At 39.1% G+C, this 27,922-nt stretch overlaps 1 protein-coding gene across 2 annotated transcripts in view; it reads left to right on the forward strand.

Annotated features, from left to right (window-relative positions):
* The window catches only part of NAV3 (neuron navigator 3), a 271,050-nt gene that overhangs the window by 200,503 nt on the left and 42,625 nt on the right, over nucleotides 1–27,922 (forward strand). For both annotated transcript variants that reach the window (XM_059815937.1, XM_059815938.1), the window contains exons 13-20: nucleotides 5,090–5,228; nucleotides 8,565–8,835; nucleotides 11,028–11,733; nucleotides 13,280–13,768; nucleotides 20,734–20,775; nucleotides 23,118–23,278; nucleotides 25,152–25,340; nucleotides 27,815–27,867. In XM_059815937.1, the coding sequence (XP_059671920.1) occupies nucleotides 5,090–5,228; nucleotides 8,565–8,835; nucleotides 11,028–11,733; nucleotides 13,280–13,768; nucleotides 20,734–20,775; nucleotides 23,118–23,278; nucleotides 25,152–25,340; nucleotides 27,815–27,867 (2,050 nt within the window). The remainder of the gene's footprint in view (nucleotides 1–5,089; nucleotides 5,229–8,564; nucleotides 8,836–11,027; nucleotides 11,734–13,279; nucleotides 13,769–20,733; nucleotides 20,776–23,117; nucleotides 23,279–25,151; nucleotides 25,341–27,814; nucleotides 27,868–27,922) is intronic.

A 27,922-nucleotide genomic window follows, 5' to 3' on the forward strand; every position in this document is an offset into this window, starting at 1 on the left:
GAACTTTGCTTGTAGCATTTTGAGCAATTTGTGGAGCACTGGGATGTGTAAAATATTCATAGCCACCTTGGGCAATTAGAGACAATGTGGAAGTCTTCTCGAGCAGAAGTGTTATTTCTTGCTTCAAAACGGGCAAGAACTGTTCAGATTTGAAAGATGCAGGCTAGAATTAGAGGATGAGTTTTAGCTAGTGCAAATAATCTCATAAGTACACCTAGTGCATCAAAGAAAAACACAGATCTAAGCAGAAAGAATATCGGTAATGTTACTGCGAAGAGCCTGGGCAAACTCAAAGAGCATGAGGTATTTTTCTGGATGAAGGTTGTAACACAGGGGACGTAAGTCTAACCAGGGGACATGAGGGAAGCCACCCCAGGTGCCTATCACATGGTTGGGCACACTTTTTCTAGCTCCCAATGTGAATGGGCCTTCCTACTGCAATACAGCTTCACTGCTCAGATTCAGTCCTGTGTATGACTGAAGTGATGGAATAATTATCAGAATTATAAAGTTGATAAAGCTGAATGTTACTCATGCTGTGTGAAAAGAACTTAATGAGGTTGTAAAAGCACTCAGAAGTAACAAAAGCTTTTCGTGTGTAAACTTAATTCAGATTTCTTGCGCACATACATTTACAGGCAACCATGGTTTGGTCAACCACAGCCCCCAGTCTCTACAGTCCTTATTTTATATAATGTGTAGATTGAGGGCATTCAGTTTTAAAGCAGTTATTCGGCATTTTGTATATTCCTTGTTATTTATCATGTGCTGCCCCTTATGTTATTTATCATGTGCAGCCCCTTATTTTATTTATCATACACCATTCAAACAGTTTTCTAAAGAGAAAAGGGCTCTTTTAAGGTGCTTTTTAGTGTAGTGTCTGAGTATCCACATTTATCAGAGACTGTTTTCAAACTCATTTGTGCATGTATTGTGTCCATTTTACAGATGGAAAGCTGAGGTACAGCAATAGTAAGACCAAAAATAGCTGTTGGTTTTTTACATGCAGTTTGAGTTGCTGGTAACCTGAATTTTAAGATACCCCTGCAGAAAACTGTAGGTTCAAAGCACACATTTGCATGCATTACATCTTTGCAAGTCAGATGCTAAGCTCTAAAGAAAATAAGAAGCTCTTTATTGGTGTCCAGCTTGTTAAAAATGTTGGTTAAAGCAGTGATCTAATATCTTGCAGGTTGCAGGGAGTCTGGTACACCCAGGGCTTAAATCATGCTTCATATAGTCCCTTTTGTTACAGGAGTTTTTCAACTTCTTTGAAAAATGAGAGAAAGCAGCTTGCTTTAATGCAAAACTCAGATTCTCCCTAGAGCAGACCTTTTATAAGCACTAAATTAATGAAGTGTTTCTACAGAAAAAATAGTATGTGGTTGTGTTATCAAAAACGGTGTTGTTATGTACATTCACAATGAGAGTAATGACTTCTGGGCTGTTTGTTTGCTCTCCATTTGTTGATTTGAACACAGAACCAGGCAGTACACAGCAGGCTGAGCTGAGCTGCTGGGTAGGGAGGAACCTTTGCCCAGTTAGCTGAAAAAAATCTTGGCAGACATATGCAAACAGTGCTTTTGAAGAGATCTATAAATTATCCAGGTCTGAGAGGATTTCTCTTAGAAAAAGCAAAATGCACATCCTTAATGTGAAGATTATGGCTTGCTGAATTTTAACGTTCTTCAGTTCCTCTTGGGATCTAGGGGTTTCTCAAAGAAAAGGTTGCCAGAACTTGTCAAAACAAGGCATTTTTCTCTTAGCCTCACTCTCCCAGATAGCTGAACTGCATTTGCTGACATTTCCTTTTAAAGAAATTGACCTGAGGCTGACACCCAACAAGAAAAAAAAGCAGATTTTGCCAAAGTTATAAGTAGCTAAAATGTGGTTTTACAAAGGGAAGTGGTGTCAGGCATTAATAAGCAGCAGTATAACCTGACCCATCATAAACTCTGTAGGATGCATGAAAAAGAAAAAAGTAAATGAAAGATAAAATGAAAATGAAAGATGACTCTTAGCCAGTATACTAAAAGGCTATATTAAGTCCCTTAGGTACAGTTTGACAATTAATATTGTTTTGATGAGTGGTAGGAGGAACAAGAACAAAAATTACAGTGAGAATTTGCTTCAGACTCCCAAGAATGGGGTTTCAGTCTCAAGGTGATGCATATCTAATTTTACCAGATTTGTTTGTTATACCTTTGCTAGTTTAAAGGAGAAACGAATATGAATCATCAAGAATTTTTCCAAATTATAAATGTGGCATCTTCATTATCCAAAAATTATGTTAACTCATCTGATAGCAACTATACTATCCAAACATGGGGAAAGAGGGCTGAAAAGGTGGAAAAAGTGCTGAAAGATAAAAGATTTAGCTGCATTGAACAACTTAAAACAACACTGGACAATGCACTGAAATAAGCACAGGACAACAATCTTCACTGCCAAAAGGGTGGATGATACAGTCTGTTTTGTTGGAGTTTTCCATTTTTACTATGCATTTTCAAAAGGTTGATACAAAACATTGTGTAAGTAGGAATCAGTTTCTCTAATAGTCCTTAGAAAAATGCCTTACAGGAAAGAAAGAGATTTTGGATATTCCTGTTTTTTAAAGGCATACTGACTATTAGCAGAAATATGAAAGCCTCCAAATTTAGAAAACATATTGAGCACCTGTCATAAGAAAAAAAAATCCAGACAAATATAGTGATGACTCTGAAAGGTCAGTAGTGGAGGTGTCAAAATAGTCTTCTATATACCTTACAAGGTGGCCATGAGTGTTCCCAGAACCCACTAATAATCCTCTGGTGAGTGAGGTGTGATGAGTGTGAAACACCACAGAGAAGCCATAATAGAAAGGAAACATGATCATAGTTATTTTTGCCTGAAAACTTCAGCTGTAGAGAACATTTTTATATTTTGTGAATCAGCTAAACTATTTCAGAATTTAGAAAATGTGAATATTCTTACACAAAAAAATGAGCATGAAATGAAGTACCAAAATTAAAATAGAATAAAATAACAAACAAACATGGTGAAACAGAATGAAACATTGATCTTTGTCCCCAGGCTCTTAGGGCAGACTCAGAAAACTGATGGTCAAGTATTAATTGACATGAATGTCATTCATACATTAAAAGTTCACGTTGCTTGTTAAAGTACCCAATATATCTCATTTTGGATCTGGCTTATGATTTTTTTTTCCTTTTTTTAAAGTATCTTTTAATGACGGTATATTATCTTTTCTAAAACCTAACCACATTTAATATTATTTATGTTTTTATCAGTCTTTAAGGTTCTCAGTCTTAACACTGTTATACAAGGTATATTCCCATGTGATACATAGCATTTGAATAATGGCTTTTAGCATCAACGAAATTCCATATCACATTAGACAGTGAAAAATACAGAAAGTGTAAATGACTAGTGCTTCAGAGATGGTTCTTAGATGAACGTGGGCAGCCTATAAGGTATGATATTATAATTGCTTAGATATTAAATTTTATTATTAAATCACTCATGTCTGTATTACCTGGAAATGTTGCAGAAGACATATTTATTTGTAGCATTTGTAGTAATTGTACTCAATGGTGGAAATTGCAGCACTGTAATAAACTCTTGCCCTCTGAAATATGTTTATCTTGTCATTGAGCGGGCTTACTGATGACATTTTCTACCTTTTGCAAAACAGCAACAATGCTTGCTGCAGTTGCTGTGATACAAGACTAGTGCATCAGCGCACATTTTGTACTATCCAGTTTGTTGTCACTGCTGTTACGACTTTCTAAAGTCTTCCATGAAGAAGTGGACAAGTTAATTTAATCTCCCAAAACACCACGTGTAAAATAAGGATTCACAGATATTTTCCTTGTTTGCTCTGAATGACTAGTATCAATAGTACTGAGCTTTAACTTGACTTGTGGGATTGAATTCTAGATTTTCTGTAAAAGGCAGTTCTCTCCAGGAGTTATGTGTCCAGAACAGGCTTTATCAGCCATCTCCTCTCTAGGAGAGGGAATGACATAAAGAGGCACTTTCAGTGAACAGATCATCCCACAAACCTGAGACATTTTAAGCCAGGATGAATTACCTCCCAGAGAAGACTGCTTCTTTGTACTGGTTAGAGAGGGCACCTAGATAGATAGCTTAAATGAGTTACCTAACTTTTATATAGCTAAAACTATAGGAGATGAATCTCACTGAAAGTGATAAGGTGAATATTTTTCAAACTCTGTGGCCTGGGAATAATCCAAAACAAGATTAACAGGTGGAGATGCAGCAAAACTGGGAGTATACTGTTGTGTATGGCAATAACCTAAGAGTCATAATGTAACACCATGGAGAAGCAATTGTGTAGAGAAGGGTCTGAGAAACACAGATGAACCTCCCTTCCATGCAAAAGCAAGGCTTTTGTGAGAGTAGGTAAACAACATTTCTATAAAAGTAGCTTTTCTCTCATTTGCATCCTCTGCCTCAATCTCCTAAAGCAGAAGAGCTGACAGCCTCTGTTTCTTGAGACATGTGTTCTCTGCCAACTCTGGTGACTGTATTGTCAAGGAGTCCTATTTTGATGACACTGCACCCACTAGACAAAGGCTGAAGACAAGAAAATAAAATTTTTGGAAATACTGGCTTACTGCTGACAGTTGATCAGGCTGCAGAAGAGATACTCCTTTTATTTTTCTGTAGCCTGGAAATCCATCAGCTGTTCTCCAAGCTATTAATAATGCTTTGGCTAGCAATACCAGGTAGGTTTAATGGATTTTCCTGCCAGTGTACTGAATGTCATTGCAATGAAGCATGAAACAACCTGTTTTAATGACTTACAGTAGTGCTTGCTTAGACCTGATGTTAATTTTTTTAAAAGGCACCTGGGTCTTTCATTAATTGAACAAGAAACCGCTTGACAATGAGTGAATAATTAATTAAAAAGTCTGAAAACTAATATTCATTGCACATTAGGAAATATTACTGAAAATTTTCTGGTAAACCTACTGAAGAATAAGTAATCACATCTATTGATTTTGAGATGCTTTCTGCCTATTGACACACAGCATGTAAAGTAGATATGCTCCTTTCTCTGCAGCTGGGATGACAGCAGCTCAGTTAGTAGTGGCCTCAGTGACACTCTTGACAACCTCAGCACAGATGATTTGAATACCACCTCATCTGTCAGCTCTTATTCGAATATAACTGCCTCTTCAAGGAAGAACACTCATACCCAGGTGAGTAGCTTTTCATTGCCGTTTCTTGCAACACCCCACAAGCATGCAGAATAACAAAGAAAAAAGTTTAATATAAATGCCTCTGAAATAAATGAAATATTCATATTTTACAAAGTCCTCCACCACAGTTGTGTGCAAGAAGCCCATGGACCCCGTTGACCCAACCCTGGCCCGTGGGCTGACACCTCAGATGCCCTGCTCCCAGGGCACATCCCACTGCTGAAGATGCCAGCTGGCCAGACCCTGCTCTGCCCACCCTGGGGGAGCCCCCACTGGTCCCAGCCCCAGACAGCCCCTGGCCCCTGCTGCACCCTAACACAAAAAACCACCATATGACTGGATCCGTGGTGAGTGGATTTCTACTCACTTCATCCCATTGAAGTATCTCTTTCAACAGATAGCACAGTTTAAAATAAGATAGTTTTCCTCTTTCATGAGCTGACACATACCAGGGAAGAAATAAATGGACTGTACTGTCCTTTCCCTGGTCTCTCCACTGGGAGAAAAGAGGCGGAAGGAAGGAACCCACAGGTGGCAGAGCTCCTCTTCTCCCCAATTAATTCCAGGAATGAAAGTGTCCCATGGGCCCACAAGCTGACAATGCATAGTCAAAATAGAGTTCTGAGCAGCGTACAGCCACAAGCTATATAGGTAATACATATATATGTGTGTATATATAAAGCCTTTGTGCCAGCTATCCCAGTACTTCTTCTCAGCTCCCCTCAAAATTGCAAGTAATGAAAAAGACAGTACAGAATGCTTGCAGGAGTCAGTTCCCCAAAAAAAAGAAAAAAAACCCAGAAGAGTTAGTGCCATGTCATCTCCTGTTTACAAGCAGGGAACTTCAAGACTGAACACTCAGCATAGGGGAAGAGTTGTTGCCTCCAGTGATTTGATCTCAAGTATTCAGGACACAAGACTGACATTCCCAATTCCATTTAGACTCCTGCAGGCAGCCAGTGCTTGCAATTCAGAGATCTGTTTTGTAGACGTACATTGCGGCAGACGTTGTCAACAGGAGAAGAACACATATCTGTCATTTCCTCCAGACAATGGGGAAATAAAGTTACTTTGGGAATGAAAATTACCTTAATCTGCAGCAGGACAGATTTCAGACGCATGTCATACCCATGCAAAGGTACTTGCACAGATGCCAGCATCCTTCAGCCCTTACCATTACCTTTCCCACCCCATCAGAGTCTCCCATGGTTGCTAACTGGAGATCAGCCTCTTCCCTTTCACATCAACAGTGATGGCCAGCTAGTCCTGGTTTACTTATTCACCTGCATCATCACCTGCATCATCATCGTTATGATTGCAAAATCTCAGGCTGCCTATTTAACTCTTTGCAGTTTTTTCATTCGAGTGATCTCATGTTCTACCTGCTCAACCAGATATTAATTGCAAATTGTTCAGTGATAGACAGAGATGTAACACATGTTCAAATGTTGCTTTCCTGCCAGAGTTGCTTTATGTTATGAAGGCTAGGAACAGACCTTTGTCAGGTCTGCCTTTACCAGGCAGATTAATCAGAACACACTGTACTCCATGCTAGCCTGCAATCTCAGTCAGAAGCTGAGATGAGCAGAATATATAAGTATTTTGCCAGCTGTTCTCCAGGTGTAAGACAGACTCATGCAATACAGAGACCCCTTTTGCAGTCTTTTTAAGTGATCAGAACAATGCAAACTGGCTATAGCCTGAGGCAGAAATTGCATATTTTGTTGATGTTTTCTTATTAAAAGAGGATTAACATCGCTTTTTGGATCCCATAATGGTGAAGAGAGGCTTTTAGAAAGTATCATACTTGTAATTTCTTGGAAATGATGCAGTTTGCTTTAAAAATGTATAGCGATGTGTGTATAACCATTCATTTATGAGAAAAGTTCTGGGAGCATTACACATGTTGTAACAATAACACTAATGAAAACTCTTTTGCAATATTTGTGTAGATGTTTTCTTGTGCTCTTTTCCCATCAGCCCTTACCCAAAATCTGTGCTAGCGTCTCCAAAGCACATACATACAAATTACAGAAGTGCAGAGAGCTTCTGCATTTTGTATGCCTCAAATGGCAAATATGTAAACAGCAACCGATTATTCTGTCAGTCATCTGATCAGTATTAATCCTACTTATGACAGCAGTGCCTAGGAAACAGCCACAGCGGGGTCTCTGTGGAGAAGGAGTTGTGGCAACACAGAATAATAAATAGCCCTCCCCTGAATGCGACCCAGTTTGCAGCCCCACTTCGGCTGGCTGTATGAGGATAGGGCTGTGGTTACATCAGACAAAAGTAACGAAGAGTGATACCTGAGAGCAGCACCACATTTTGCTGTTAAAGAGGGGTAGAGGTAAATGGGACTGGTGAGGTGATGATGTGCAAATAAGGCTCGAGGCTGAGGCCAGGAGGCTGCAGGGAAATGCTGGAGGAAGAGCTACAATGAACAGCCTGTCAGCGCAAAGAACGTGAGTCTTGTCAAACACAGAGTGTAGGGTCAGTCTCCAACGTTTCTATTTAAGCTGCTTTCACAGCTTCTACATTGTCTGTCTTGTTGGGCTGCTCCTTGCAGCACACCCTTATCAGCACGCACCAGGGAAAGCAGATGCCGCAGGGGTGTTAGGTCCTCACTGGGGCATCTTCCACATGGGTCTGGGTTTTGGAGCAAGCGTGACCCCAGCCAGTTACCTTCACCCCGCTGGTGGGTAGTGCTTGCGTAAGTCTCTCTGCTAGCTGGTCTGCTAGCTGATATAGCCAGAGTGAGTTTCTTGTTGGAAACAATTCGTTTCAGTGGAGACAAACCAGTAGAACAGCCATCAGCTGTAGCACTGGTAATTTTGCTGAAGAAGTTATCCTTGCTCAGTAGAGGCACAACATACTCAGTGCTGCTGGAGCAATATTCCTGATTCGGTCAGTGGAAGACTTGGGTAGGAAAAGGCATGAAACCAGACTGAGGTGATTTTAGTAGTATATTTAGGAATTGCCCCATTTTAGTAAAACCTCTCAGTGCAGTGAAATTCAGAGGGGGTTGAGGAGCGGTGAGGGTATCACCACTGCTGATTACAGTAAATTATGTTTCACTTCATTATGGTTTGTCTATGAAGGAAAGAGTTGAAATCTTTTGAAAATAAAAGAAAAAAGAAAAATCTCTTCTCAAAATGGGAATGTTTTAAAACTTCTGGGACCAGGATACTAATGTTTTAGAAGGAAAGTTTCCACAACCCTTGCTACAAATAAATCAGTATGCTTGTTCTCCTCCCCTCTTGTGATTTAAGAAATCAGCAGATGCTGAAGATGCTGCGACTGACCATTTCTCGTGTAAATCTTTTGCAGCTGAAGACAGACTCGGAGAAGCGCTCAGTTACAGACAGCGAAACTTGGGGCAGCACTGAAGAGCTGAAGAAACCAGAAGAAGATTTTGACAGCAGCATAGACAGCAGTGGCAAGTGGAAAGGCCTTCCCTCGGGGCTGTCTGAAGAGGCAGAGAAGGGGGGGCAGAAAGCACCTCTCTCTGTTTCACAGACCGGATCCTGGAGGAGAGGCATGACTGCACAAGTAGGAACAACTCCATCCAGGCACAAAGCAGGAACAAGTGCGCTCAAGACCCCGGGTAGGAAACTTCCGTAGTTCAGATTACAGCACTGAAAATTAAGGCTTTATACTTAGACTTCATTTATGAGCAGTAAGGAATCTTTAGTGGGCTAAAAATAATTAATGGATATTATCAGTGTGTGACAGACATGAGGAACTGTAAGCACATTGCTAGTTTGTCTCATGAATGACTACAAGCCAAGATTGTAATAATATACTAACTTGTTCATCCCTGTAACTGTTAGTTTGCTACATAGCATACTAATAATTTATCAATCATACATGAATGTATCCATAACATAAACTGTGATTACATATTGTTTTACTATCATTTGAGGATGTCAGCTTCTATTAGGGAATTCTTAAAAGTATTTTTGGGCTCATGTTTGCCTTATCTTTGTTCTCTAGAAAACCTATGCCTTTGATAACTGAACATATGCATAGAAATGGCAAAAGACTAGAAGCTGAGATAAAAAGGTTTAACATTCAAGTCAGGGGACTCAAAATGAGTGTTTCTGAACTAAAGCTGAATTGTCACATTCCAGATACTGCAGGTATTTGATAGTCCATTGTTAAGAAATTGAAAAAAATATCTTTTTACACACTTTCTTCAGTGTTAGATGAGTTCTTACCTTCTTCTGAAAGGCTTCTCAGAAGTAGTAGCCACTTTTGCAATCTAGCTTTGAAGCAGAAAATCCAGAATTGGCAGAAGACATCATTATTTAGACCATTTAATCCAGCATTTTACTAGGGAAATATTGACCCTTTATAGGACATTTTCTAGACCTTTATCCTGTTCTGACAAAATACTGCATAAGCATGCATTAACCCCCAGTTGTAAAGGTAACTAGCAAAGAACTCCTCAGAATAAATTCAAATCTTTTGTGACCCTCTTTTATTTCTTTGCAGTTTGGAACTGCTAAACGTTGGTCAGCCTCTGTCTATAAGATCACTGAGGAATATTGTTGCAATCAGTGGTCATATGGATGCAGAAATGACACCCCTGTAATAGTGATTCTAAAAGTAGATACTACAAGGGTTACCGCATACCAAGCAAAGTTTCCCAGATCTTCTGTTTTGCTGAAGGCGAGCAGGCAGCCACTGTGCAACACAGAACAGAGGCCTTAATTTTTGAAGCGTATAGTAATAGTCTGTGTGTTCGCTGTGTAGGAGTCTGATCCATATCTTGGCATGCGCATGTGTTTGCATAGCATAAAATGTGCACCACATAAAACCATGAGTGGATTTAGTTCTGACTTGTAGGTGTTGCTCTTTATTACAGTTTAGCTCCTTAAGACAAATTAGTCCACCCACCTCCAAAACTTCCATAATCACTTGAAGAGTGAATTAAAAATGTTGTTATGCTGAATATGTGGTCCTTATTAGGAGCATATGATAGATGCTTAAAGACAAATTAGAATAGAAGAGAAATGGCATTCTTTGTCTGCGAAGTTATTTGTAGAAGTAAGAAGGTGGTACTTTCTTTTAAGGTAGAAGAAAATATCTTATTTAAACCTTTCTGAATGTCGCAATAACATTATGGAGAAATATCTGGTATACAGGTATGTGTCTGTGCAGTACTGAAGACAGCCTCTCAGAAAATCAAAAATCTTGAAAAGATATCAAGGATATGACAAAGACTATTAACTCATGTAATTGCTATTGTTATAGCTCAAGAAGTTTCATACCGTGACAACATAATCTCTCTCTGATAATTTTGTGTAACTAAGACCAGAACAAATTTAGTTATAAGCTAAAAAAATGTAATCAGTGAAAACCAAAGATCTCAATAAGTACCACTACTTTCTACATGCATAATTCATGTCATACTTCTGGAAAAGTTAATTACTTGTCACGTTTTACTTTCAAATGTTATTCTCACATATAGAAATACTATTAACTGAAAAAAAACCCCTATTGCTTATAGTTCATTCAGGATAATTTTCTACATCTATGCTCCTCAGCTATATATGAAACTGGAAGTTCTCAGGAGAATTTCAAGCTTTTAATAATTAATGCTTACCTTTAATGTATCATACCTGCTACTGACTGCTGATGGGGGACTAAGGAGCAAATTGGTCTGTTTCCTTAGGGTAATTTTTCTATTTGTGTATTTTTTCATTTTGAAATTGTAACATTGAGTGTTAAAATTAGATATTGAGACATTGCAGCTTAAACACAAGTAACCTTATCAAATATATTTCTATTTAGGAAAAACAGATGATGCAAAAGCTTCAGAAAAAGTGAAAACTCCCCTGAAAGGAACCTCCATTCAGCGCTCTCCATCGGATGCAGGGAAAAGCAGTGGTGATGAAGGAAAAAAGCCTCCCTCTGGCATTGGGCGATCAACTGCTACAGGGTCCTTTGGATTCAAGAAGTCTGGGATGGGGTCTTCTACCATAATCACCACAAGTGGAGCGACTATCACAAGTGGGTCAGCGACTCTAGGAAAAATGCCAAAATCTTCGGCCATCGGTGGGAAGTCCAACGCAGGGCGGAAAACGAGCTTAGATGGTTCCCAGAACCAGGATGACGGCGTCCTGCACGTGAACTCGAAGACGACTCTGCAGTATCGAAGTTTGCCTCGCCCATCAAAATCCAGTGGCAGCGGGATCCCGGGCAGGGGTGGCCACCGCTCCAGCACCAGCAGCATCGACTCTAACGTCAGCAGCAAGTCTGCAGGTGCTGCTGCCACCAAACTGCGAGAGCCAAGCAAGATCGGGTCCGGGCGGTCCAGCCCCGTCACCATCAACCAGACAGACAAGGAAAAAGAGAAAGTGGCCGTGTCCGATTCCGAGAGCGTCTCGTTGTCCAGTTCCCCCAAATCCAGCCCAACTTCGGCGAGCGCCTCTGGCACGCCAGGACTTAGGCAGCCAGGATCCAAATACCCAGATATCGCCTCCCCCACCTTTCGAAGGTTAGTGGTTTTCTATGACTTCCTGAAGTTGCAGTATATAAAGCAGGGATTGTCAATGTGTTGCACAACTGGGCAAAAAGCCTTTTCAGGGCATGTTTTGCCACAAACATAGAACCACATGCAAAAAAATAAAAGGGTAATATTTTTTCACACAATGCAATTATTTCTCTAAGATCTAAAGTCCTTCCCAGACCTGAAATGGCTGTTCCTTGAGCTTTGAGCATTTTAGGTACAATCCCATAACAACAGTTCAAAGACTAGAAGAAGTTGGACTCGATGATCCTTACGGGTCCCTTCCAGCTCGAGTTATTCTATGATTCTAAGTTCAGGCACATGAGAAGTTCCCTCTCAATACTCCGATAAACCCCCAAGGGGAAGAAGGACGCCACGCTCAGGCGCATTCTGTTACTGGACCAGGCAATGCCATGGCCTGGTCGGAGAACTGAGGAGCTCTATAGATTATAATAAAGTATTTGTTTTCACGTTGTTGGCAGCTCCAGCTACAAATGTTTCATTATCTTAGCAGCTTTGTTACATCTTTCGTCACAAATATTAGCAAAGCTAAATTTCAATTGGAAATGCCCTATTGTAATGTTTCTGGAAGTACAAATCTGGATGAAGTACAAATTGGGATGGAGCACTCGCACGGTTAGCGAAAAAGCCAATAGTGCCCTCTTGTGTCTAATTACCAAAACAGCATCTCCAGGCTGCTGGGGAGCTGCAGCTGATTTTTGTGGGCTTGGTAATATGTAAGATGGATTCTTATGTTATTAGCCACGCTTACTTTACATCGCGCTACGTTTTGCATTTATTTCTTATTAATTTATGAGCTGCAGCTTAAAATTTTTCCAGTAAGTCATTAAGCCATCACGTGACTTTTTATTTCAACAGTTTTAGAGCATTTGGGTTGGTTTTTTTCATCATCACTGTAGAATTTTCTTCTGTAGAATTACTGGAAGCAATTATGTGAAACACACCTCTGTCATGACTGCCCTTGGAGGCAAACCAAGCTCATTGAGCTCTGGTGCAGTTTATTCTGTCTGAATGGTTACTACATGACCGATGACCACCTGACCATCTGTGCAAAATAACGAGGGGGAAATTTTACACAAATACTTAGATGTTTATGAAACTATGAAGGATTTTACAAGTGTTTGTTGCAATCATTTTAGCTGATTTGAGAAGCGAGGGGTTTAAAAGCTAATGACTTAGCTGTGGGAACGTTTAATTCCTGAATTTGGGTGAAAGTGTAATCTGTTTATGCACTAATAAGACAAAAATGTGCTTATTTTACCTCTCTCTGCGAGGGTCTGTATGTGCAAAGAGCACATCTGAACAGGAGTGAATGAGTGCTGTTGCTAATGAAACAAACCCTGATTATTGCGATATGGTTAAGTGAATTTAATTTTGCGATGCGATTGATCAACTAGGTAGGCATGGTTTTAGTAGTGGTAATTAAAAATGTGTAGTTTGGCTCTTAGGATGTTACGCCATGAATGTTTAATGTGGCTATCAGTTTCTCTAAAGCTATTTGTTTTACATTTAGGTTGTTTGGTGCCAAGGCAAGTGGTAAAGCTGCCTCTGCACCCAGTACTGAAGGTGTGAAACCCACATCGGCAATGCCCAGCCCTAGTACCACATTGGCACGGCAAGGCAGCCTGGAATCGCCATCCTCGGGCACAGGCAGCATGGGCAGTGCAGGTGGGCAAAGTGGTAGCAGCAGCCCCCTCTTCAGTAAACCTTCGGACTTAAATGCAGATGTTGTAAGCTTAAGTCACTCCTTGGCTTCCAGTCCCGCCTCAGTGCACTCTTTCACATCAGGTGGTCTTGTGTGGGCTGCAAACCTGAGCAGCTCTTCAGCGGGCAGTAAGGACACACCAAGTTACCAGTCCATGACTAGCCTTCACACCAGTTCCGAGTCTATTGACCTTCCTCTTAGCCATCATGGCTCTCTCTCTGGACTGACAACAAGCACTCAGGAGGTTCAGAGCCTGCTCATGAGGACTGGAAGCGTCAGATCTACTCTTTCGGAAAGGTGAGCTTGCCTATAGATACAGTGACCACGAAACCAGTGAGAGGCAAAAGGACAGGAGCCAAAAAAATAAACCCTCCACCTATTTTCCTAACGGGACACTGTTTAATTAGCAGCTTGGTCCTTTACGTAAAAAAAGGAAGGAAGGAAGAAAAGAAAGCTGAAAGGCATTGGATGTGCAATCAACTGCCTTTTAAGGTTTTACAAGCACTTTTTCTATCTTGAGAAGTTATGTTGGTTCCCTTGTTCTGGAGAACAACCAGAGAAAAGGGGAAAATTTTCTAATTAAAGGCAAATCTAAACAGCCACCTAATGATTCCTGCATACTGGATCTACCTGCTGTCCCAGCAATTGGCAGCTTCAAAGCTGTATCATTGCCCTCTTGCTAACAAGTCTTCTCCAGCAGTGGGACCCCACCAGTTTCCTTTCCATTAGCTCAAAGCACAGGCAGAGCTGGTGGGCCCCTGCCTTCAGCTGACCACTCTTGCCTAAAACGCCCAGTCCTGACAAGTTGTTTCTTACATCGTAATTATTACACAGATCTTTACTAAAATGCAGTTTCACTGGCAGGGAGACAGTTTATAAGATGAGCCCCTCACTCTATGCACAGTCCAGCTGAGTGTCTGGAACAGACAAACAAAGGCAAGAAAGGGGTTTCCTCTGTTTCCTCTGTTTGCTCTGTTAAAGATCTTTTTAACTTGCAGATATTTCACCATTTAATTTATATTATGAAGTGGTGCATCCACCCAGGCACAGTTGTAGCATGATTTTTTTTTAATTTTTTTAAATTTGTGTGTGTGTGTGTGTGAAATATTTATTTGTCTTTTGCAAGAGAAAAAAAATAAACCTTGCTAGGCAGGAAGTAATTTCCTTTTCCTGTGAAAATCTTCAAGATTTGAAAATGAAACTCCTATCTCACATGGGGGCTGAAAAGTCAATATCAAATATTTCACTGACCTGTGATCCAGAAAAGAAAATTATACTGAGTCAGTCAGAAATATTTAAACTTTTAAAGGTTACACCTAGTTGTTTAGAAAACACACAATTATTTCAAGGAAAAAAGAACATTTTTTGTATACAAGTGGAAAACAGACAGTGTTAAGAACTTTTTTCCCTTTATATAAAACCAGAGATTTTTCCATACCAATCCTTTCCATGGAAAGACTTCACTTTCAGTGAATCAACATTAAAATAAAAAAAAAAAAAAAAAACGAACAAAACCAAAACCCTAAACAACTCTTTGCCAAATCTAGATGGAAACTCTCAGCACATTTCAATCTTTTATGTTGCATTCATAAGTATTACAATATCAGCTAAAATCACACCTCTTACTAATATAATTACAAGATTATAAAACATATGTGTGTACCAATATAATGTATTGTAACAACAGTAGTTAAAAATACAGTGATACATGAGTAATTTGTAATTTGCATTGTATCTTTAATTTGAAATAGTAATTTGCATTGTGTGCCATGAACTGAATGTGACAGTATTTCTTAGAAAGTTAATTACTGATATTTAGCTTATAAAAACCTTCAATAATTTTTAGTGCTACATATATGAATGGTGAGGTCAATAGGATGTTGTGGAAAAGTATGAATTTATGCCAATATCATATTTATACAGAGGATGTTAAACATCACATTTAAAATGTTAATGGTTTGGCATAAGCTCCTGAGCAACCCCCGCTACTAATGCTTTATGTATTTGTTCAGTGACTTAATTTCAGTGGTTCCAAATACTTTGACTTTGGCAATATTTTTAAGTTGCAGATTTGTCCATATGGGGATATTATGATTGAGTCCAGAGAGAGCCATTTATCATGTTGATCTGGCCTCAAAACAAATATAGGTACCTAGAGAAAAATGGTGTAATTTCTTGAATTAAAGGCCCAATAGGGTTTTTGCTGATTAATTTTTCTGAAAGGCCTGTTACAAGTGCTGTGCTATTGCTAAAATGGTTTATACAGTAAAACCTACTTGTAGCAAAGTATTTTTTCACAACAAAAGCATTGGTTTGCAATGTTAGATATGTTTGGCAACAGGTTATGTCCTTTTTCCTTTGTAAACTCAGATTGTATTTGAGATGCCTCTGACAATACTAGTTGTAGCCTGGCATGGCATAAGAAATTATCTGCAAAGAGGCTTATTCTTTTTCTTCAGTCACTCTAGAGCTTGCAAAAGCCTGAATGAGTAGTCTCTATAGTGAGATATACTAATATAATGTAGAGACAAAATCAGAAAGATCGAAGGACAAAATGAGATACAATTATCTAGCGACATAAATTCTACACCGAGAAAGCCTAGGGAAAGCTAAAAGAGAACAGAGAGCTAATAATAGATGATACAAATAAACATGGCTTTGCTTCTTTGAAGCATTAACTGCAATTTGATAGCTAAGCATCACTAATGGCAAGCATGCTAAGAGGGAACGAAAAGGTTAAAGATGACTCCCATTTACTGGTCCTGATGAACTTTTCACTTCCCTGCTTCGGACACAGTCTGAAATAGCCCTGCAGTCATTAGGACTGAAGAAGAGGTTTCAAAGGGTCTGTGCTGAGGAAGGAGTAAGGAGGACGGCTGGGTTGGAGGACACAGGGGTTGTGGGCAAGGCCACCTTGCCTCTGTTCCTGGAAAGATACAGAGGATATTAAACAAAATGGGTTAATTAACAGATAACATGGGATTAGTCATTAACAGCCTTTTAAAAAAGACTAATTTAATTCATTTGCAGGAAAACAGGCTTTGTGAGTAGAGGAAAGGAATTAGTAGATACAATAATAAATCCTAAACTTAGTAAATCTTTAGGTGCTATTGCAAATGACATTCTCATATGCAAATAAGGCAAATAAAATAAGGTGCTTGACTGGTTGGAAAAGACTTATCAAAGACTAGTGATCAATGGTTTATTAGCCTGACATGATATAACAGGGCAGGGTATATTTGCACAAACACAAATGGAAAATGATGAGGCTATTTTGCAGAAAGGAGACGGTGTCTAAGGAATTGTAGTGCCACTGCTGGGACAAAGCTTTTTCCCAGTATTTTGAAAATGAAAGCATCACATGTAAGTCTTGGAAAGTAGTTATCCCATTCTACTTTTTCATGTTAAGGCTTTAACTTGAAGACTTTGGGACATCAAGTTTTAGGAAAGATTTGATGCAACTGGAAAGAACCCAGAATACGAGACCAAAATCTCAGGGTACGTCTATGTTTCCTGCTAAGGAGAGTAGCCCTTGAACTGCCTCCAAGAATGCAGTCACCTGCCATGGAGACAGCAAGTCTGCAAGGTGTCTGCCACATTTGCCCACACATCCCTCCAAGGATGATCAGATGTTGCCCACACCCAGTCTTCAGGCTACCCGTCAAGCAATGGTATGGCATAAACACAGAGCTCCCTGACAACTGCTGTATTGATACAGTGTCAAAGTTTACTCCAGCCAAATTTTGCGTCATTCAATGAGATTCTTTTGCATTTTAATAACCAGAAAATGGGTTCAGTAAATACTAGCTAAATATTTGCTTTTTTCAGCAAAATTTGCATCTGCCTCAGGACTTTTGCTGGTTTTGCACTAGCAGTAATTATTTAGACAAGTCTACCTCTGTTGTTATAGCAGCGTAACTCCCTATGTGGGAGGACACTTGTATTTTAGCTTACAACAATTTAGAGGGATTAAAATAAATCATACAGGTACTTATTCTCTAAAATAAAACTGTCTGCTGGGGTTAATTAGTGAAATACCACTCCTTTGATTTCCAGGTGGGCACATCACCAATAGTTATTTTGAACCCTTAATTGCTGTGGCATTGCAGATTTGTGTCTTTCTTCTGCTTGGTGTGAGTGACACAGCAAGGGATGCATAAAAAATGCAGAAATATAGTAATTAACAGTGGTTTCATCGGCAATAATGGCTGCATTTTAAGATTAGCAGAGTGGAAGTAGTTTCTACTTACATGACTGGCTTGCTCTGATTTATTTAAAAGGATGTTTAGTTTTGAGGGCCATGAAAGTGCATTGAAATCCACTTAAGCTCTTCAAGACTTCCAACTGTTTTAAATTATTGTCATAGTTGATGGTTGTGGTTTTAAGGTGTGAAACAGTGCATCATGTATCAGATTTTCTTGTGTGCTCAGCCATTTGTAGAAACTCATTTATAAGACCCATATCAGCTTGGCCCAGCCTGCTCTAGATCTCCCTAGCTGCTTCTCAGTTTGCAATAATTTGTTTTATTCCCTAACAACAGCTCTGCAACAGTTAGATACAGCCCAAAAATATGGCATTATGGCCCTTTCCCAAGTCAGCCTCAACACCAAGGGTAGGTAGGAACCTGAGAACTGTAAGGCTTCCTGTAATTTACCCCAGAAAACTTGCAGATGGTTTCAGCAGTGCAAAATAAATAAAAGGGGATGGAGATATGGTGGGCTTGATAAATTCAGCCTACATCTGCATGCATCTTCCCGCAAGACTGCTTTTGGCAATTGACATGGCAAAGGAAAACATCAAGAATATTACAATGTTCTCAACCTCACTTTATATTGGTATTTGTTTCGAGCCAAAGAGACAGTTTTCCATGAATGCATTGCTTCTTTCAGGAAAGGACTGACTTTTTTTCAAATCATCTTTAGAGAGCACTGAGGTGAGGCTGGTGGTATCCTCATGGGATCACTGCACGTTACAGTTCAGTTCTATTTACCGAAGTCCAGTTTCTGTAGAAGTAACATACCCAGCTTCCTGGTGGAGGAATGCTTTCAGATACTAAAAAGATATGGGCAGTTATGGGTCTGAATTAATAGTTACGTAGAACCATGGTTAATGTGTTCATGCAACTATCTGAAATCTAGGGACATATTTGCAAGATTTAGTATTTTGCAAATATCTTATGAGGAGCGGCTGAGGGAACTGGGGTTGTTTAGCCTGGAGAAGAGGAGGCTGAGGGGAGACCTCATCGCTCTCTACAACTACCTGAAAGGGGGTTGCAGAGAGGTGGGTGCTGGTCTCTTCTCCCAAGTGACAAGTGATAGTACAAGAGGAAATGGTCTCAAGTTGCACCAGGGGAAGTTTAGGCTGGATATTAGGAAAAAATTCTTAACTGAAGGGCTTCTCAGACATTGGAACAGGCTGCCCAGGGAGGTATTTAAAAGACCTGGAGGTATTTAACAGATGTGTGGATGAGGTGCTTAGGGACATGATTTAGTTGTGGACTTGGCAGTGTTAAATTTACGGTTGGACTCAATGTTCTTAAATGTCTTTTCCAACCTAAACAATTCTATGATTCTATGATTTTAAAAACACAAAATGAATGTATGCTACATGGACTTTTATGCAGTTGCAATTACTCCATACTCATGTAGAGGAATACTCACCCCTATTTAATTTGAGTATCTGAATTTAAAAGTTTTTTAGCAAAATCCTATGGTCACTATTAGGCTATTTATCCGACTGATTTATAACTTTTGGCTTGTGGATTGCTTTAAAGGAACACTGATTGGCTCCTTTATTTTTAGATAATGTGCTATATATTATTTTGAAATACACAGAACTTCAAGTTAAAGTAATATTAGAAAATGTATTGTTCATTAGGATGTTTGAAGTATTTGCAGAAGAAACTGGTTTTGTTATTATGATCATGTTTATTTATTTTGAAATTTAGAGGTGCATAAAGGTAGATAAAGGACCCATTCTTCTTTATAAGGAACTAAAAAATACATGAATCATGCATTCAAATATATGTTCTTGTTTTACCAACCGTTCCTGGTCCTGTTAGTTATGTTGGGAGCAAAATGCTGAAAATTCTTACATGGCCCATGATAGCTGGGCCTATGCTGAAATCCTGCTAAGTTTCTCCTTCCATTTGCTTTCTTCCCAAGGCCCTGATTAAATCAATAAAATTGCCTATAAAACTTCCTGGTGATAAGAAGGGTTTACTTCCATTAGCCTCAGCCCTAATGGTAATGGATTGTTAACGCCAACAGTATTTTCAGTGCCTTTACCTATTTGGATCAAGGTTACGTGGCAGTGGGTCCTGCAGCATCCCCAGCACAATAGAAAATTACCTTTAATAATTGCATGAGAGTTTTCCTGGGTAGGAAGGGTCCTAAGTTACTGTTGCCCTCAGAGGTGTGATTATGATATGTAATACAGAAACTTTCTAAAGCCATTTTGCAATGTAATCTATCTGGTGACACTAAATTATGTTCTTAAGGGAAAAAACATTGCAACACCTACTTGATGACAACTAGTTCAAATTCAACCCACACTAGTCAGGGACTGATCTACCAAGCCTTTATGAGGAAGTGCCCAAATGGCACTTACCTGAAGGAAGGCTAGTGGGTGCCCTTCTAGGTTTAAATTAGGAAAACTTCAGCCATAGATCTCCGGTGACCAGCCATTCTTGCAACCATGTGTGCATGAATATGGAATAATGTTGCTCTGGTGCCACTTTTCATTGTCCCCACCATCACCTTACTATGTGAGACTTATAGTAACAGAAAGCCAAGGGTCTGTATATTTAGCATGTATTTCTACAAGCAGAGCTGTCATTTGGCTTCTGGCAAGGCCATGCTGTCTCTTAGCAGGTGCCACAACCTTCATTTCTTTTGGAAATCTATTGGCATATCATAGGCAACTGTGAAAAGTAAAGATTCATACTGTGACCATATGATTCTCTCACAGATTGCAGTGTGAAGCTGTAGGAAGGTTAGAAATGGTAAGAAAGGACTTCTTTCTGACTTGGATAGTCTCCAAATTACTATTGACCTAGCCCAGAGCATGTCTAGATGAAAAATCAATGTGCAGCAGCCCATGTCCTATTGTGCCCTCCAATGACTCAGGGATTTATCATGAAAGATATATTAAAAAGCATTAAATGACCTTCTGGTATGCACACATATCTAGACCTTTAAATTTTTTAATTCTGAACAGTCCTGTTTACTGTATGTCCTTAGGGATTTTTTTTGTTTTAACAGCATGCAGCTTGACAGAAATACACTACCCAAAAAGGGATTAAGGTATATATTTTTTTGAGCATGAATGCTACTTCTCTGTCTTTCTGTAACTTTTTCTACACTGTCTTTCCTTTTCTTTCTCCTTTTGTTGATCCTGTTTACAATAGAGTTCTTGGTACTTAGTTTCAAAACAAAAACCGTAGATTTTAACAATGGACTTTTTATTTTCAAGTCTGCCTAGTAAATAAATTTTCTTTCAAGATATATCATGGAAAGTGAATACTGTTAAGGATGGTTTCCTTATACAATAAATCTTAAAAGACATTGAATCCCGGAGAGCTAAAAGAGACAGAACAAGATACTTTTGCAATTGAATGGGACTAATTGTTGAAAACATTATTGAGAAAAACAGCCTTTTAGAGATGGATCTGAACTTGAACTCTAAATGCAAACATTCATGCAATTTGAAATGAAGATCTAGTAAAGGGTAAGGCTAGAAAACACTAATTTTAATATCCAAGGTTTGTAAGTATAAAATGAGCCCTGCTCCAGCTAGTCTTCTTGATCCCTATCCAGCAATACTCAGAGTCCAACTTTGCTACTAATTCCCCCACTAATTAGAGCTATCTTCACCACAGAAAACAGAAGTCATCTACCCTCTTCTGCGCTCCATGGTTAAAAAAGGGATTCATTAGGTAACTTGTCTGGTCTCATCAGGCATGGCAGCCTATCTCCCTAATCCAGGCAGCAGATTTGGCAAGCAAGGGTATATGTGCATGCACACAGACACTCTGCAGCCTTCCAGTCACTGAAATCACACAGTTAAATCTCTTGAGTTATTGATAAATAATATTTTATGAAATTTTAAGATAGTGCCAAAGTGTTGTCACTAGATAGCACCTTGTGCTCCTCTGCAGCATCCGTTTCTTAAAAAGAATTTCATCAAATTTCCCATTATCCCAAAACAATCACTTTGGATTGGGAGAGAATGGAAAAGGCGGAGGACATGAAAAAGGCATAAAGGGGACCCTGCAAGGGTACAATGGGATGATTGAGGTTTGTGGCTGTACGTTTGTAACGGTGGCTGAAAGCTGAAAGTAAAATGGAGTGGGAAAACAGCTTACAGGCATATAATCCTGATCGGTTGTCCCAGAAAGACCATCAGTATGATTTAATGTGCAGAGATCCCAGTCCAAGACCCAGATCCTGAACTCTTACTTTGCCATCTTTCTGATCCGATAACCACTGGGTAACTCTGCTCTACCACATTTATAAACAAAGATCATAATTGTCTCTTTGAAAGGAGAAAGGAAGTAAATATTTAATCAGGACAAGATGTTTTAATGCCATAAAATATTGTACAAAACCCCAAGCACAACATGAGAACTTACATGTTCATTTAATCTGCTTTCTAAGCAGAAATAATTGTGCTTTGCAAGCCTGAAGCCAGAGTATCAAAAGCCCTTTCTGCTCTGCTGTTTGGGGAACACTGATGGCTCATGACAGTGGTGAAGAAGGTGTTCATTTCTCAGCAGGAGATTGTGCTGAATGAAGCAGGCTGTTGCAGACATTGCTGAAAACAATCTCTTGGTTAAGACCCACACTGCCTGCACTTTTTAATGTTTAACCACTGCCAGAATTGCCCTTCTTCCAGCCCAGCCAAAAGAGGCTGGGCCAGTGAGTTACCAGTTCTCCCTCTTAGCCCATGTGTCAAGTTGCACTTGTTTTATTGGTTTGCCATAGGAAGCAGTTGATGAATTATTTCATTGCCAGACTTCTTCCTTCCAGAGAATTTGTTTCTGCCAATTGTGGATTTTTCCTGTCCCTTTCCCTCCCCCCAGTTTGGGGCAGGACACAATGCCAAGTAGCACTCAGAGTGACAGACCGCACATATGACCATGAGTAGCTGTCATTACCAATGCAAACTGCTTTTCAAAGTTGTTGATCTGTTTCACTCCTGTCATCTAACCAATATCCCACATGATCTGTGGCAGATGTCATTTTATAAGCAGCTACTCACGTTTCTTGGCTTCTAGTCTGTCCATTCCCCACCCTAGCCATACAGCTTCCAAGCTTTTGCATCAACCTGTACACTTTGAAGTCCTTTTCTGTCACCTCAGTTCTCTGTCTTCTATGGTTTATCATCATACCTCTTCAAAGAAAGGGAATGCTGTTTTGGGGAGGGGGGTGAAGAAGAAAGTGGTTTCAAGTCCTGTATTTTTTCTGTTGTAATAAGGTGGTAAATTTTACCTTACTAAAATCCCTGGTGATAATCACTTGAATAGACTTGATGCTTTCCAAGGGTTTTGTTCTGTCTAACTGGTGAAGGGTATTTATGTGACACCTGCTTCTTTCCAAACAGTCATCTTGTCATTGTTTTGAGCATGTCAGCTGTGGTTTTTCAGATATACTCCATCATCCCGGCAGACGAGTCAGGAGGAAGGCAAGGAATGGCTGCGCTCCCATTCAACCGGAGGCCTGCAAGACACTGGCAGTCAGTCCCCACTTGTTTCTCCTTCAGCTATGTCTTCATCTGCAACTGGAAAGTATCACTTTTCCAACCTGGGTAAATGCTGTTTCCCTTCACGGTTTCTCCCACTCTAGAATAGACTCATAAAATTCAAATGTTCATGTTTTTTAGTTTGCCAAACTAGATAATTTAATTTAACATCTCCATCACCATATTGTGGTACCTCACTAATGAAGGGAAACTCACGGTGTTTTTCATGGAGTAGGCCAGGGTACCTCCTATTCTGCATACAGAAAAAAAGCACAGATTCACTATGACTTGCCCAAGGAGAAGAAAATCTGAGGCAGAGCTGGAAATTAGCTTCTAGTTCAAAGCTAGTCATCTTTTAGGATTCACAGTCAGTAGGATTCTTTCCAGTGATTTTAGTAAATGTCAACCCAGACACCGAACAATGCTTTTTTCCTATATTCACGTTTGCTTTGAGATGTTTCCAATGTTTTTCAGTGGCTGGACCTGGCTGTAACTGCACTGGGCCCAATCCACATCCTATCCTGAATACAATATAATATTTTAGGATGTGAGTCACATTTCAGATTTATTTGATTACAGGTCAAAATTTAGATTTGGTTCTTCTGGATTTTGTTTCAAGTTAGTCCAACATAAATTTAGTTTTGTTAATAATTTTATTTTTTCTTTAATGCTTAATAGAAAACCATTTATTTGCACCATGCTGGACACATACCTAGGTTCACAATGAGCTTTTGTGGTTTTGGCCATTACTGTGGAATTAGCAGCCACCTTTGAAGCATTCACACTTCTGTCACTCTGTCACAGCTTATGGCATCTGGAAGTTACAAGCACTCAAAAGCAATTTGATCAGACATACAAATGTTGGTCTTTCTTTATTACATATGGGAACAAGAAGTTGAGCAAAGCCACTTTTAAAGATGGAATTGGATCCTGGCTAAGCAAGCCACTGCTTTGGATTTCCTCCATGTACTTGCAGTAGTTTTAGACACAGGTCTTTTTAGGCAGTGTTTCTCTCTATCATTTTCTGCTTACAATTATCTTCTCTTTCTTTTTGTTCATAGTTCTTGTACTCACAACAGAAAGCAATAAGATCAGGGGTTTTTTTAAATTTATTTTTTCATTGTCGTTTTCTTCTTACCATTATCATAGCCGTGTGGAATAATTTGCTCTCACAACACAGCTGCTCTGGTAGTTTATGACTTAAAGCCCATCTTGCATGATCTAAAATAAAAGTGCAAACACGTAGGCTGAACTTGAATAGACATTAGCTTTTTCTTCTAGGTATTGGGTTCATGTGGTCCAGGTGAACCATAACCAGGCTTTCCTTCCTACTGGCAAACAAACTTTGCAAAAGCTTCAAGTAGGTTCATCAACGCTGTTCTGGATTTCAACCATGAGTGATTGGACTACTCCTATTTATTATGATGAGATTCAACTGGCCTGTGCAGGAATTTTAACTTAATATAGTGGTAGGGGCTGTAGAAAATCAAGGGATAAATATGTCCTGCATATGCTAGTAAACTTTGGTCTTAACAGCAGTTGGTAATATAGGTATGTAACAATTAAAGTACAGATACTGATTTACTAGAAGAGCTGCTTATAAAAAATACTTACAACTTCTTATTCCTTTTTAACTTTTAACTTTTGTATCTCTCCCATTTATTTTCTGTCTTGGGCTGTCAAAGTGAACAAGTGTGTGTTCAGACACCAGTGTTAGTGTTACCATGTGTTTTACAGGTTTACTCTCATCCAGCTCCAGCTCCTTGGAGATCATCTGCTTCACCTTTTTGTGGCGGCTTTGTATGTAGGAATAAAAGCCTTTCATTTTCTCAACAGTGTAAAGTCCACCTAACCATGCTAGTCCTACATTACAATTTTGTGCAAAACCAAAATTCATTTTAATGGAAATGTGCTTCATTAATAAAGCTTTGTATTCCAGTGAGTCCAACCAACCTATCTCAGTTTAACCTCCCTGGACCCAGTATGATGCGTTCAAACAGTATCCCTGCACAAGACACTTCTTTTGATCTGTATGATGACTCCCAACTGTGTGGCAGTGCTACGTCCTTAGAAGAGAGACCACGAGCGATTAGTCATTCAGGTTCATTCAGGGACAGCATGGAAGAAGGTAAGACTGACTTACTATTTGGATCAGTGAATAGGCCCCAAAATAGGCCCCCAAAATACGCCTCCAAAGTGTAGTAAGATTTTAAAGTATTTCTTCTGCAACCTAAAAACTTAAATAATTTTCCTTTGAGCTGGACTCACAGGACTTCCTTACCCTAAAGCATGGAAGATATTTCTTTCACATAGTAATATGCAATGCTGTGTATGTCATACATGTATAAATCCTTTATCAGAAATTTTGGAGGAAAGGAAACCATTCTTGGAAATTTATTTTATTCTTGGAAAATTATTTTATTCTTTTTGCCTCTAAATTTGAAGCGTCTGAGCATACCTTGACTACTGTGATTCCATGCTTTCTTAGTCCTACTTCTGTATTTTCTTTTTTTTTGCCAAATGCCAGTGCTACTTAGCATCCCCTTTCTTTTGTAGTCATTTCATTTCCCCACTTTCCTACAGATTCCTACAGCAAACAGTATGTGAATTTCTGTATTTAAACTCTGTCATTAATTCTGACCTCACTACTTTTTTATGCAGATTATTACTGTTGGTCTGGTTTCTTTAATGCTATGTACAATACCTGGAATTTGGGGAATATATTTGGTTTTGGTTCTTTTTTTAACCACAAAGCATCTGACAACTCCTAATTAAATGCACTGTAACATTTCTGGTAAATCAGAATTCCCACAAGCACGAAGTTCTCACACCTTTTAATTAAAAAAAAACCCCAAAACCAAAACCCAACAAAACAACAACAAAAAAAAAACAGAACAGAAACAACCCACTAAAATTTAATGGAGATTCATTCTATAGCATCATCCCATCAATCTTGCTTGCTGCTAAGTGATGACAATATAAATGGTCTTTATAACAAGCAAATAAAAAAGTCTTCTCCTAGCCCCAAAGCTCATAGTTATGAGATAAAAGGGGAAAAAAAAGTCCTAGATGAAATAACGGACAACTAATACTTCCACTTTTCAAATCCTTCTTCTGTATTTTAGATGATATGTCAGGCAGACATCTGGTTATGTAATACTAGCAGTAGGGTGTAGGACAGATCAAGCTGTGAGTTGTCAGTACAGTGAGGATGGCTGACTGCACAGAAGCATATCACACAATTCAAGGACAGAGGTGACTACAGACCCTTTGCTGAGGAACAGGAGAATTATCAAAGGGAACACTGGAAGAATAATAGAGAAAACAAGGCAAATAATTTATGCATAGAAAAAGAGGTGTTAAATCTAGAATTTCAGTAATGGGTCACCAGTGGCTTTGATGAAAGCTTTTTCATTGGTCATGTTTCACATCCAAGTGCAATGGAAAACCATGATCAACCTGAGTAAATGAAAGTCAGTGCAGCAATAATAAACAGTTTTCAGCAGTTTACGGTCATTAGAGATGAACAGGAATCGATGCTGTTGGAAGGCCAAATGTATTTTATTTAAGATAGGAGCTCTGAGGAAAGTTACAGTGGAAGAAGTGAGGTAGTGAGTAGAGCCACAGTGTACGAGAGCAGAATGGGATTTGAGCTGAGAGATTTAAAGCAGAGACTGAAAACCAGAGATAGATTGAAAGCATCAGGATTTCAATAGTCCGCATATCACATGTTTGTAAATAATTGCCCAGTTACAAAACTATATTTAAAGTCTATTTGGCCAATCCAAGTATTCTTGTATTGTCAATTTGGAATACAGAAGCCAATATTAATGGAAAATAATTTGTTTACCAAACCCTGGAAGAATAGAAATATTAAACAAATTTCTTTTGAAACAAAAATGAAAAGAAGTGATGAAAAAAAAGATCTTCTTTCTTAAAATTTCTCTGTTGGTGTCTCCTTCCTTAGTAGAGTAATCAGAAGCAGAAGGGGCAGTTTTGTCTCGGTTTAGTCTTCAATTGCCATTTTCAGAGAGGCCAGGAACCCCATTTTTTGAGTTGAAGTCCTACAACTTTGCTCGGTGCTTTTGATGCTGACGCTACTGATGATTAGCGGAAATATGGCACTACATCTCACAGTAACCCCTTCACACAGACTACAAATGCCAGCATGCACGGGTCTGCATTGTGCTGAAGGGAGAAACCAACTGAGCAAAGCCTGGGAGCTCACCCCAGGGAATGTGAACTGTTTTGCAAAGCATAGTCTCTTGTTAAAATCAGTTTGCTCAGCTTTGGACAGGTGTATAAACAGCTCAATTTCTGGTTTCTCTAAAGAGTGTATTTATCAAGTGATTTGTTGCCAAAACAACAAAAGTGATGCTTGGTTTGCTGGTAATAATACTGAATCTCACTGTCTCACTCCCTACCTCATACACAGAAAAGGGCTTTTTTGTATAGAACAATCTTTTTAAGTGCAGAAAAAAAATATCAATAGCTTTTCTATACTGATTAGTTCTCGTTTTAAAAAGATGTTTAGTTATTGAGCTATGTGGGGGAAGTTTTATGTTTTCATCAATATTTCATGTTATTTTCCTTTTTTTAAAGTACATGGGTCCTCATTATCACTTGTCTCCAGCACATCCTCTCTATACTCTACGGTGAGTAATTGACATTTTAGAAAATAGTTCTGCCTGCCTCTGTTCTTGTTCATTG

This window comes from Gavia stellata, chromosome 4 (genome assembly GCF_030936135.1).
Source record: "Gavia stellata isolate bGavSte3 chromosome 4, bGavSte3.hap2, whole genome shotgun sequence".
In the NCBI taxonomy this organism is placed as follows: Eukaryota; Metazoa; Chordata; class Aves; order Gaviiformes; family Gaviidae; genus Gavia; species Gavia stellata.